The sequence below is a fragment of the Cryptomeria japonica genome, chromosome 9, assembly GCF_030272615.1.
Source record: "Cryptomeria japonica chromosome 9, Sugi_1.0, whole genome shotgun sequence".
Classification (NCBI taxonomy): Eukaryota; Viridiplantae; Streptophyta; class Pinopsida; order Cupressales; family Cupressaceae; genus Cryptomeria; species Cryptomeria japonica.
This window is the reverse complement of record NC_081413.1, coordinates 749150929-749164770: the sequence shown is the minus strand read 5'-3', so window position 1 is coordinate 749164770 and position 13842 is coordinate 749150929. Positions and strand designations below refer to the sequence as shown.

Below are 13842 nucleotides of genomic sequence, written 5' to 3'. Positions count from 1 at the left end.
CAACTAGGACCCTAACTTGGACCAATGAGCACATGGCTCTTTATTTTATATACAATGGCTTCATAAAGAAGCAAGAACACAATCAAACACAAATGGTGGGAGTCCTTTGAAGGGTGATCTTGCACCAATAATGCATTTGGGTGTAGATATTAAATGTGAGATGATTTTGGAGCGATTGAGTGCAGTTTCATGTGTACACCTTGAATTTTGCTGATCTGGTAATCAGTAACACAACAGAACAGAGCAATTTATTCCTAACAGCGCAATGGATCACTTTGTGCCTAACTGGAGTTGTTATTTGGCATGGTTTGATGCTTTTATTCATTTCATTACTCATTGTAATCATTTCCTATTAGCCTGTAAGGCTGTGAGGCTTCCTTCGGTTTGTAGCCCTTTTGTAATTGAGTAGTGAGCTCTAGGCAATGTGCCTGAATGCATGTGCATTCCAACTCATGTAATATTGTTTTACTACTGGCCATAGTATAATAATATTGTGGGTTCAAATCCCACTATGGTTTTTCCCTTTCTAGGTTTCCATGTAAAATATTGGTGTTATGGTTATGTGCTTATTTTCTTTATGTTTCTGTATTTCAGTTTCTTATTTGTGCATCTGGTTAATTAAGAATCAGATTAACAATTTTATAAATAGCAAAACATTGATTCAGCCCCCCACTTAGTGTTCGTTGATTCCAACAGACTTCTATGATGGAGAGTTTTGCTTCATCCTTGACAATGGGAAGTGGTTTAGAAAATTGTAAAGAAAGAGAACATCTATTTTTGAGGAGATCTTTCTCAAATAGCACACATTCCCAAGGTGTCTCAAACAAGGCTTGTAGAAGAATTTGAGGCATCTTTTTAGAGACGAGTTTTTCTCTTTGATTGATGAAGATGGTGGATGAGGCCCTACTGCTCAATCGACATTAGCAGTGAATGCCTCAATCGCAAGGTTTTTTTGTTTGTCTAATGAATAGTTGGTTGCTTTCCTCATTTTGTTTTGGAGGCAGTAATGTTGAAGATAATTTTTTTTAGATTAGTAGGATTTGAATGACATTTAATAACCCTTTTTGTTGATGATAGACAAGAGGGGGGATTGTCTAGGTTGTTTGTACTGCATTGATGAATTTTGAAGGGAATTTGTCTTTGAAATTAATGAGGTATGAATGTAGTCTATATAGTGATGCTACACTACCATAAGTTATATAAATTATTCTTCATAGGAGCTTTGAGATGGAAATCCTCATAAGGCTGACTTAAATGAGACACTAGATGGCTTTTTTGGGTTTCATTTCCAACAACAATCTGATTTTTGTGTTTAAGGTGATTCAAAAGCCCAAGACTGTGGTGATTAGACTCATTCTAGGTCGGGATTTTTTGCATTCTAAAGAGTGGTATAGGGTCAATTCTAACCTTGCTTCTCATTTTGTAGTTGTTTTGCTGGACATCAATGAACCAAAAGTTGTAATCCTTACATTGGCCAGAATTCTAGAAAGGGAGGAATACTTGGGCAAAGTCGAGGATCTCATCATTTTTGCATAGCCAAGGGTTGGGATTTCTCCCCCTTGAGATCCTCAAGAACTATTGGAGTTGGGTGTTGTGGTGGAGAGAATCTCGTTTGTCTTGGACCTTGAGATGACACAAGTATAGAGAAGAGAGGAGATGTTATTTCCTCAATAAGTTGTATTTCATGGAATCGGTGGAGAATTGGGAGTGGATTGGGGACTTTTTTGACTTTGCTAATTGATGCAGGAGCATCCTTGGTCGATGAGCAATCTTGCATCAACCAAAAATATTTCCTTTCAGTTATGTTCTTGTTTAGTTCATTGTGCAGTTTTTTGTGTTCTTACTGGTTGGTACAGGTAGTTGCTTGCTTTTCATTGCAGATCCTATTTTCAGTTTCCAAGCTGGTTCATGTGCTTAATTCTATATTTTCAGTCCATTTGGGTTCTTTTCCGGTTAGTTATCACTTCTGATTGACTATTTATGGGGTCTGGGACAGTTCTTGTGCTTACCGATTGGTTTTCCTTCATTATCGGAGCGATTTTTGGCGTGTGGATCTATTTTGGGTCTTGTCTGATTTTCTTTGGCATGTGGCCGACCTTCCTGTTGAACTGCACCTCTTGGTTATTATTTTTCTTTAATTCTTAGGGCCGATCTAGTTACACGTTTCATTTTCCTACATTGGTAAATATAATCTTATGAGGCTGACCCATATATGTTTCAGTGGGTATAAATATGTTATTATGTAATCATTTGTAGGGGTAGAGGAAGTAGAATTGAGAATAAGGATTGAGATTCTCATTTAGTGATCCCATGGATTCTTAAAGTTCTGATTGGATTGTATCTGGCTAATAGTTTGCATGTAACCGATTAACTACCGGATATTCTCAGATGATTGTATGATGATAACCGGTTGGTTGTTGGAAGTTCTAAAGATAATATGATCTATTTCTATAATCTTGTTGTGTTTTCTTGTTGCTTTCGTTGTGTTACTCTTGCTGCATAAGCTGGTTGATTCTCTTTGAGGGTTTTACCGGTTATGGTTGCATCACTAATGAGGTGGTGGTAGGGTGAAGTGGGGTTGATAGGCTTCTTTTGGTCTACGTATATTGGTCTCAACATGGTTTTGTGATTGATGGAATGTATTTCTAATAGAAGAGAATCCAAGTGCCTCATTTTGACAAAGATAACAGTGTGTCCTAGTGTTGGGTTGGTAGGGTTAGTTTTTGAATATTTGTAAGGCCCCAATTTTGGGGGGACTCTGCATGGTCTTGTCTTTTGGCTCCCAATGTTGGGTCCAAAAGGGGAATGTGATATTGTAATTGTTGGTGGCCTTGCACTACCTTAATCTATAGTAGTGTTCAAGAGTCATTGGTATTAAAATGCTCATTTGTGATGTCTATTGAACATTATTTTTTGTATTTTTCACTTTTTGATCAATACAATCCTATACTTACAAATCATTTTTTTATTTTTGTATTTAAAATTTATTGATTTTATGATTTACTCACTATTATTCCATTGAGCTAATTGAATAAAATTCATATTAGAAGTATTTTTCATGTATTCTAAAAGTTCAAATATGTAACAATTTAATTGAAATTCTTTATACATAGAATAATAAATCCAATACAAAATATGGTAATATATTATATATCAATTTTTTTTATCATTTATATTTATATATTCTATTAAATTTAATATACAAAATACTAAAATTTATAAGATCACTCTCTTCACCACAAATTGTTACACAGAGAGGCATAAAGTTGTAGTCATCCGTCTAATTTTTATTTGTACATAGATTAAATCTCGCAAATAATTTTAATCGTCACCGTTGGAAATATTATGATTTATTTTTGCATTAAAAAATGTAAACAAAAGAAAACTCTCAACAAAATAAAACTTGAACATTAATGACAAATTAGAAATCTTAGCCCTTTATATTAGCATTGTTTTTAGGAAAGTGGAAATAACAATATCCTTTGAATTTGGATAAAAATCCACCATTAATCATTTGATGTTTCATTTTTATGTGTTTCTTTCCTAAATCTATGGGAAAGAAAAGTGTTTCACTTAGGGGAAAAGGCGGACCCGACTTTGCAATTTGACGTGGCATGCATGCTCGAGGGTTTGCCAAGGGGTCACCCCCAGTGTGTGGAGGAGGTGGTAAGGCCTTTTCCACGATGGTAAGAGCCCTCACTCTTTCTTGTTTTCCATTTGTTTCTGTATTTATTTTGTTTGTGTACTCTGTGAGTTTTGGTCAGGCTGTCTGTGTGGCCGTTTGTGATCTTTGATGGGAGATGCCTCAGATGGGATGATAGTTATTATTGAGCGGTCGGATGCCTCATAGGACGAGGCTAAGAAAATTAATGCCAAATCCTTTAAGGAGGTCATTATTGACTTGACCTTCCATATTCTTGAAAAGAAAAATTCATTTTGATGAGTTCCTCTGAGTCTGAGAATGATGGCAGGGGTCGAAGACGAAGTAAGTGCCCTAACCCTCCCTTGCCGACTCTATCTATCATGCCTAATGAATTAATGAAAAACTCCATAGACATGGAAAATAATAGGTTAAAAGATATTTCTATCTTCTTTGCGGCAGTGGATGTAGATAAATGCCCTGCCAGAAAATTCATGGATGACTAGCTTAAAAATGTTTGGAATAAAAAATTAGGTTTTAACATTTCATTTTGTTGTATGATTCAAAAAGGCTTATTTGTTATTTTTTTCAAAGATAATAAATCTTAGGCAGAGGTCATCAAAAAACAGTTCTAGGCTATGGGTAAATGAACTTTTTGAGATCTTAATTAGACCCATGATGTGGTTAGTGAATAAATTCTTGCCTTATCTTGCCCTAGGTGGATACAAATTAAAAATATGTCACCTATCTTGTGAAAATTTATCCTGCAGATTGTTGAGCCTATTGGCAGAATTATTAGGATGGATAATTCATCAAGTCTTGTCCCTCATTTGGATGTCAGAGTTTTGGTTTCTATTAAAGTTGGTCGTGATATCCCTAGATTCATCGATATTAAGCTTGATGAGGTACCCATTTCCTGCCTTATTGAAACACTAGGAGAGATTAATGTGTATTTTTTATGAAGAAGAGAAGGGCACATTAGAAGAAATTGCCCAAATCTATCATCTAGGAGAGGGGTTTCAAAAAACCCTAATGGTGGTAATATGTTCGTCGAGTAGGGTAACAAGGACCCTCCCCCACCAACTTTTAAACCCAGGGAATCCCCTCCATTGATGGATAAGCTTGACTCCTTGAGGAAACTGATTAACAAGGTTGTGTCTTATCCTCCCAAAGAACCTCATGTGCTTGAAAACTCTGTGGAATTTGGTGCATTCAATTTAGACCCCCCTCCTCACTCTGTTATCTTTGAAGCCATATCTCAACTTGAGGAGCCACAAAAAGATGACTTAAATATGGTGGTGCATAAGTCCAATAAGAACATAAAAAAGAATGCCCAACAGTTGGCCCTAAAGAAGATTAGGGATTCTATGAGAAACAAAGGTTACCCTACCTCGGTGCCCATGGATGATGATGATTTAGATACTTCACCTGAGATTAAATTTGCTGGTAAGAGTAATAAGAAATCCCTTGTTAATTATATTATTCATGAATTTGAAGACCTAGACTGTGCCACCAATGAGCTAGGTGGGGTTGGGAACTCATCCCCCTTGATGATCCAGAGTCCATTAAGGTCTCCAATAAATTTGACATTCTAGTTGAAAATCAGCCCTTGAATGCAGGCTCGGTTGATTACCGAGAGGTTGTGGATACCCAAGGGGATGAGGGAATTCCCCTTCCCCCAACCCTTCAATGATACGACATTTACCTCCTTGGTGATTAACAATGGCTCTAATGTAGACAAAGATTTTTTTGAGATCATTTCTACTGACCCCTCTGTTGGCAAAGCTAGCCCTAACAATATTCCCACCTTGTCCATCCTGGGCATCTCTGGTGTTGATGCTTGTCAGGATGATGCCACAAATGGCATCCATGAGTCCGAGGTGGAGACTGAGTGGCCTCCAACATCTCGGTCACAAGTGGGGATTTTGACCATGGTGAGGACTCAATGTATGATGGCGAGCCTAAAGGCGAGGAGGATGAGGAGCTCGATGGTAATGATCCCAATACTCGCCCTAGGTGGAAAAGAGGAAGGCCTATAGGTTCCAAGAATAAGGTCTCTCCTCTTCATAAGAAGCTTGATGGGAAGATTGACTTCTCCAAATGTTTTTGCAGTTCCAGGACTACTAAGGAGTCCAAGTAAGATCCCCTGTGTATGATGAAGTGCATATCTTGGAACATCTAGCGAATTGAATCCCCTGACAGAAAACACATCATTAGGAGATTCCTCAACCAGCATAGGGATGTTGATTTTGTAATGTTGCAAGAGGTAAAATTTGTCAACTTCACCTTAGATGTGAATCTCAACTTTATCTAGAGGGATGCAATTAAAATTATTACTAAGCATGATAAAGGGAAAGGAGGAACTGTGTTATTAGTCAATGTTGAATGGCGGGCCTCTATAATTAATTTTGGCTATTCTCCATGCAATAGAGCAACTTGGGTCTCCCTCAAGGTTGACAATTCTACTTTTGGTATCTTCACGGTGTATGCACCTAATGACTATAGAGAGAGATCGGATATTTGGAAGTGGTTGTGTTCTCTTCCCGACATCCCTTTGATTTTGGTGGGGAATTCAATATGATTGAGAATCAAGAAGACAAGTTGGTTGGAGTTGGCTTGGATTGGAAAGGAAGTGAGAGGCTGCACTGGGAGAGGATGAAGAACCTGAGGAGACTATTTGACCCCCTAGAAGGATTGAAGCAAGCATATAAGGAGATTTGGTTCACTTGGTGCAACTATCAGAAAGGCCACAAAAGGATCTATTGTAGACTTGACGAGTTTTATGCCAATAAGGACTTTTTCACCTTTTTTCTTGACAGTCAAGGCAACTCTATGGCAGTTTGGCCATACTCTTTGGCAGACCACCATTCAATTATTGACCGCATTTGTCTGAGGGATAGCACACCCTGTATAGTTGCTGGTAATGAGAAATTCATGTTGAAAAATAAATAGTTGCAAGATTAGGATGTCCTTGTTGCTATATTCATTATCAGATAGATCAACAAGTGGAACAATGGCCCCCATTCTAACATCAGGAGATGGATCAAGAATGTTAATAGTTGGTAATGTTTGTTAAAAACTATTAGCAAGAAAAAAACAAAAGATTTTAGATATTTAGAGAGGATCCTCTCGGACAACTTACATAATGCTGAAGAGATGGTCCAAAAGGACCCCAGTAACATAAATCTCTCCCATTTTGTCTCTTAGGCCAAAGATAACTTGAGGAGACTTCAACACACAAAGGTGGTAGGGGCGATGACTAGAGCCAAGGTTCAATGGCTGCAACATGGTGACAAAGGCTCTAAGTTATTTTTCAATATCCCAAGACAAAAATAGTATAGAGAAAATATTGATAGACTTTGGGTTGATGGTAAAGATAGTGGTGAATGTGGATGATATTAAGAATGAATTCTTGCTCTTCTACCAAAATCTTTTCTCTTATGAGGATTCCCCCTCCTCTCATGAAGCAAGGGAGAAATGCAAATATCTTATCCCTAAGCTTATATCCAATGAGGATGGACAAAAACTTAAAATACCCATCATAGTGGATGAGATAAAAAAGGCCATCAACACCCTTAAGGATGATAAGGCCCCAGGTCTTGATGGACTCCTTGTTGAATTCTATAAGGCTAATATTGACTAGATTGGTGATGATCTTCTGGACATTTATGATGAGGCCCTAGATCGAGGCTCTCTAAACCCTGATATCAATAGGGGTATGATTAAGCTGCTCCCCAAAGATGGGGATAAATCTTTGATTAAGAATTGGCGTCCCATTACCCTTTTGAATGTTTCATACAAGATTCTGGAGAAAATCCTGGCTCTCAGACTTGAAGATATACTGCTTAAGTTCATCTGTTCCACTCAAATTGGTTTCATTAAAGGTAGATATATCTAAGAGAATCTTATTACTAGTTGGGAGGCCATGGAATGGGTTAAGGCTTCTAATCAAAAGGTTGCTATGTTTCTGCTAGATTTTGAGAAAGCTTACGACATAGTGGAATGGGGATTCATCATCATGATGCTTGAAGCCTTTGGTTTCCCCAAAGAGTTTTTCTAGTTTGTTCAGGTACTCCTCAAGGATGCCTCTGCTCAAGTTGAAGTTAATGGACCCATATCTCAAACATTCAAGCTAGGCAGATCCATTAGACATGAATGCCCTTTGGTTCTTGCCCAATTTATTATTGCCTCTGATGCACTATTTTATTTTTTGAGGGAGGGAAACCTCTCACCCAAGGTCAGAGGGATTACCCTCTCAAAAAAATATAACCTACTTAACATTCAGTTTGCCGATGATACTTCTTTGTTCCTAGAGCTGTCTAAAAACAATATGGACTCTTTGATCTTGGTGCAAGAGCGCCTAGTTTTGCTTATACTCTCAATTTTTAGTATTTTCATGCTTAAGTATTTGTAAGTCTTTTAATAGGTTGTGTTTAGTCATTTCATAAGTTTTTGATCTCATTTTGTGCTTGAGAGATCAATTTTTGCTTCTTAGGGCTGGAATTGTCAATTTTGTGCTTCTAGGCCAAATAAGGGCTAAAAAGTGGAAAATTGCCTTATAGACCTAGAAATGGTTGGGAAATATTTGAAACATGTTTTTTGAGTGTTTTAAAACATTCCTTAGTGTCTAGGAGGGATAGATAAGTTAGGTTGCTAAAAAATGTCATTTGGAGCAACAAAAGTTGTTTTCTTGTTTGGAAAAGTTGTCAAAGTTGTCATTTTTAAGACAAGGTTGTAAAAGAAAACCTCCTATAGCTGTTTGTCCATAAATGAACTCTTAAATTAATCATTTTTCTATAAATATGCCTCCCTCTTCTTTGTATAGGGTTGGCAATTGTATTTTGAAAGACACTCTCAATTGGAAATATGAAAAATTCTGGCTTTTAATGGTTGTTGAACTCATTTTCTTGTGGCAGTCTGTACTGGATAGTTTCCTTCCATACTGTACTTGCTGAAGATTTATTTCAATGTACATTCAAGTCATTTGATGTAATAGTTTCATTGGTTTTGCATTTGGAAGTTGATTGTATAAAATAGTTTTATTTTTGCTCCTTGGCTGCCCTGTCAAGGGTTTTGGCCTCCAAAATGCATCAACTTGTCTAAATCCAGGTTGAGGATCCCATGGATGGACTTGACAAGTTTTATTTCTCATTTACAGTGTAAATAATTCATGTTTTGGCCAAGGTTGTGCAAAGGAAGTGTTTTTGAGTTCATACTAGGCAAGTTGGAGATGGACTTGGCTAGTAAAATTGCATAAAGACTCAAACAAAGTTTGTGCTCAAAGGTTAATTGGGTGAAAAAACTTAAGATAGAGGTGTGCACGAATCTCCTTGTAATTTTAGAGACACGTGAAGCTCTAAAAAGTGTTTGTGTTACCTTGAAATTGAGTGAAGTTGCAGCTGTCAACAAGTACCCAGTTTTGGGGAATTTAATATCTTTTTGAATCCAAGTTGATTGATGACCATATCCATGATTCAGAATCTTGTAAAAGGTGCTAACAATGTTTTTTGGAGTTAATACATGCATTTTTGAAGTTATCCTTGAAGTTCTACCCCTCCAAAGTGCAGGAAAAACAATGATTTGATAGTGACAGTGCTTAAAAAAGTCATTTTTCTACCTTTTTCAGTTTGCATAGAAAGTGTTTGTTGTAATGTCATGCAAGGAAGTGATGGAGAGTTATTATAATTGATGTCACAGAGGTTCTATAAGAATTTGGAGGCTTGATTTATGGTTTAGAAGTGACATCCTTTGTTACATGAGCAAAACCCTCTCAAAACCCTATTTTTTGACCCAAAAATGTGGACAATCACTATACCATCCTCTCAGGAGCTAAAACCATAAAAATCCTTGATTTTAGACCTTGTTGATACCTCCCAAGTTAGGTTTTATGGTTGTGCTGGCCAACATTGCACTATACAAGCAAAAATCACCCAATTAGGTATAGGAGTTGAGAAAATACAACACCACAGGAGCCTCAGGGAGTAGTGGCGGCCGGGGAGGCGGTGCTGTCGGGAAGCAGCAGCCAGGGAAGCCAGTGGCTAAGCGCGGCGATGGGCAGAGGGGCAACCGGGAAGTGGCAACCGCAAGGAGGAGCCGGCGGGGGCCGGGAGCCGGCAGCGGCCGGGAAGAACCTACTGTGGGGGTTGGAAAGGGCAGCCGGTGGGGGCCGGAGGGGCCACCGGCGGGAGCCGCAAAGGCCGGACTAACAGGTCTGACAAGCCTGTCAGTTCGGTACCCTGCGGTACCCCCAAACCCCCAAAAAAAATTTCCCAAAAAAATTTTTTCCCCCTTTTTTTTTTTTTCAATAAATTTTTTTTTAAAAACAAATTTTGGCCTACATGCTGTAAAAAAGGCAAATTTTTTATTTTTTTGAAAAAAAAATTCTCGATCAGCGTGCCAAGGCTGTACGACTTGGATCTAAGAAAAAAAATGCTCCCAGAGGCTCAGGAACCAAAATAGGTCAAATTTTATATGACCATAGGGGTTTTCGGGCCTTCTGAGCACGATAGTGAGGTCCATTTAGGCCCAAAGTACTCACAAAAAAGGTCAAACCCTAGGTACACAAAAAATTCCTGAAACCCCAGATCTGCTTCCAAAGCCAAAAATCTCTATGAGGGAGAAGCTAAAACCTAAAACAGCTACTGAAAGCAATAAAGATGGGTCCCGGAAACAAGGCCTGATCAAGTGCCCAAATATAATGAAATCTCTATGAACTGGAGAAATAGAGAAAACCACATGGGAACAAAACTCTACTCCAAAAAGAGATGGAAAAGAATATCATTGAAGCATGAAGACCCTGCAAACTCTGTCGAAGAATAACTACTGATCTGAAGAACATCCATTGAACTAGAACATGACCAGGTAGAGAAGACTGTAATCTGCATGAGTGCCCTCAAATGACACTACTCGAATCAGGAGGCAAACAAGGCAAAACAACTGAAATCAAAGATACAGATGGCATGAGAAACCAAAGCCTGAAGAGCTGATCAATCGAACCATGGAAGCATTAGAACCAACAGGATAAACCTCCCCATAATGCAGAAGTGGGAGAGGGACAGGAACACTGAAAAGGACAGCCAAAAACAACTGCATGACGAAGAACCAAGAACATCAAAGGTGCTAAGACACATCATCATGAGGCAAATGTCATGGAAGGAACACTCACTTGACAAAGGAAGATGGCAAACAAAGGCAAACATCAACCCCCTCATGGCACTTGATCAATAGTGCATGTACAACAAGACACAAGATATGCAAGATTCCAAGTAAACAATGCATGATGGCACTTTATCTCAGTGCGTTTGCATAATTACAAGCTACAATGATAAGAAGACTGGAAATAGAAACGAGAATCAAAACAGAAACACCCTACTCAGAAAAGAGATCCCAAGACCTGAAACAACCACGATATCTACCAGAGTGCTTAAAAGAAAAAAACTGAATAAAATATGCATGGAGTAGAATCTGGAAAAAAAAACTCATATTTCTGGAAAGTACACAGAACACGCTTTCCAAAAATATAAAGTTTTCAAAAAACGGAGGTCAGATGCTCATTCTACGTCTCCTAGAGTGCAAAAAAGAGACCTCACTTTGACTATAAAAAAACATAGTCAAATAGAAAAATTGGAAAAAATTACCAACACCATGAGGTCGACCTCGGAACTAGCTTTCTGACGCCTATTCGTTCTCGAAAAAATGACTCCGTATGCCCAAGATAGGGCCAAAAAACCAAACCCCCCCTGAAAAAGCCAAAAAAGGGGGTTTGGTTGCTTGTTGGTGGTCCGGTGGCCAGGGAGCGGAGCTCCGGTGGCGCACTGGTGGCGGTCGGGTGGAGATCCGGTTGTTGGGCGGCGGCCCGGTGGTAGAGCGGTGGTCGGCCAGAAAAAAGGGTCGGGGAGCCGGAGCGGCGACCGGGGATTGAGCGGCAGGGGCCAGGGCGGAGGCCGCAGGATGAGTGGCAAGCCGGGGCCGCAGGCAGGCGGCGGCGAAAGGCGGTGGGTGTAGGGAGTAGTGGCGGCCGAGGAGGTGGTGCTGTCGGGAAGCGGTGGCCGGGGAAGCCAGCGGCTGAGTGCAGCAGCGGGCGGAGGGGCAGCCGGGAAGCGACAGCCGCAAGGAGGAGCCGGCAAGGGCCGGGAGCCGGCAGGGGCCGGGAAGAACCTACTGCGGGGGCCGGAAAGGGCAGCCGGTGGGGGCCGGAGGGGCCACCAGCGGGGGCCGCAGAGGCCGGACTGACAGGTCTGACAGGCCTGTCAATCTGGTACCCTGCGGTACCCCCAAACCCCCAAAAAAAAAAAAAATTCTTAAAAAGAAACAAACCCCCTTTTTTTTCGCCTTTTTTTTTTCAATAAATTTTTTAAAAAAAATTTTTTTGACCTGCATGCCATAAAAAGGCAAATTTTTTATTTTTATGAAATTTTTTTCTCGATCTATGTGCCAAGGTCGTACGACTTGGATCTGAGAAAAAAATGCTCCCAGAGGCTCAAGAACCAAAATAGGTCAAATTTTATATGACCATAGGGGTTTTCGGGCCTTCTGAGCACAATGGTGAGGTCTGTTTAGGCCCAAAGTGCTCAGAAAAAATCTCAAACCCTAGGTACATAAAAAATTCCAGAAACCCCAGATTTGCTTCCAAAGCAAAAATTCTCAAAACAAGAATAGGCAACTGCAGATCCAAGCTCTAATACCATATAGGAGTTGAGAAAATACAACACCATAGGAGCCTGAAGATCTTTTGCAAGCTGAATAACCTATTACAAGGAGAAGCAATGAAGCAAAATCTGAAGAACATACAAAACACAAAGAATATGCTCAAAAAGAGAGAGCTCAATATTCACAAAAATATGTAATGTGATTCTTACAATGAAAAGAAAGAACTCAACCTTTAATAGGTCAAGAAACCCTAAAAAGGGAAAACCTAGGTTTGCACATAATAATTAATTAAAATAATTAATTATATGCACCTAAAGTTAGCTTAAGTGTAAAAGAGATAAAGGGGACTTAAATAATTAAACAAAGAATGTTTAATTAATCAAGTAAATACCTGAATACTCTAACATTAGGCCTCCACGGGCTAGTAGCCTTTCTACCCTTTTTTTTAACAAAAAGTTGAACCTGATTGCCTAAATGAAGTTAGATCCTTCCAAACTCTTGAAGGATGGTTGAAATACTCACGATGAGCCTAATGAAATCAATAATGATAGTTAAGACATCAACTTGGAGTTTGGACCTATGATGGAGGAACTGAGTAACTTGAGGAAGCAAACTAGAACAAAGTTGCATAACACACAATGGGATGGTTGTTTGAGAAGAGGTGTGGGTGTTGAAGTTTGTCATTGCAAAAACTAATTGAAAATAAAGAAAAAAAGCATATCCTTGGGTCCACTTGACAAATTAAACCAATTTAAGCTTATTGAGTTCTCATTCAATCTCCCTATCAGATCTCTAAGCTCAAAGTTCTTGGTGAGGCCGAGCTGGAGCCAAATTTTCACAATCTAAATCCACTCTTCTAGGGTGGGTCAAAGAACACCCACCTAATTGGTTGTGTCACTATGGTTATCAATGGGGAGGACCTAACAAGCAGGTAAGATACTTGGGGATCACCTTCTCTATTTCCCCTTACCTAAAAGAGATGTGGTTGTGGATTAGAAACAAGATTAAGGGAAAGTTGAACAAATGGGATAAGCATTATCTCTCCTTGGCTGGGAGGTTTCAGGTTTGTTAGAAGATCTTTTCCTCTTACAACATCTACTATGCTTCAGTGTGGATGTTTATCAATTATCAGGTCAATGAGATTCACAAATTCATAAGGAGATTCATATGGTCTGATGGGAAAGGTAATAGGAAGATGCACTCTATCAAATGGGAATGGTGCTGCATGGAGAAGAAAGTTGGTGGGCTGGGGTTGGAGGATCTTAGAATCCAAAGAATTTCTCTAATTGCGAAGTGGGATTTTCATGCCTTAGATGGAAATGAACCTTGGAAAGTGCTTGTTAGGAACAAAATCAGTATGGCGGTGCCTAAGGAGGTCAAGTCTTGGAAATCTCTCCCCCTCTATGATCTAGTTGTTGGAAGCTTTCCCATCTTTACAACAGGCTCACTTGTTTTCAAATCCATTTGGAAAGCGTGGGAATATGTTAGGTGTTGGATGTCTAATAGTAAGGTCAGTATTAATGACCTCATTAGTGAAGAAAGATCTCTTTGGT

The 13842-nt window shown here is 39.2% G+C and overlaps 1 protein-coding gene across 1 annotated transcript in view; it reads left to right on the top strand.

Annotated features, from left to right (window-relative positions):
- LOC131858627 (uncharacterized) overlaps positions 1 to 13842 on the top strand; it is a 41472-nt gene that overhangs the window by 8817 nt on the left and 18813 nt on the right. Inside the window, exons 2-3 of the mRNA XM_059211923.1 lie at positions 9585 to 9881; positions 11506 to 11907. Coding sequence (XP_059067906.1) covers positions 9585 to 9881; positions 11506 to 11907 — 699 coding nt within the window. The remainder of the gene's footprint in view (positions 1 to 9584; positions 9882 to 11505; positions 11908 to 13842) is intronic.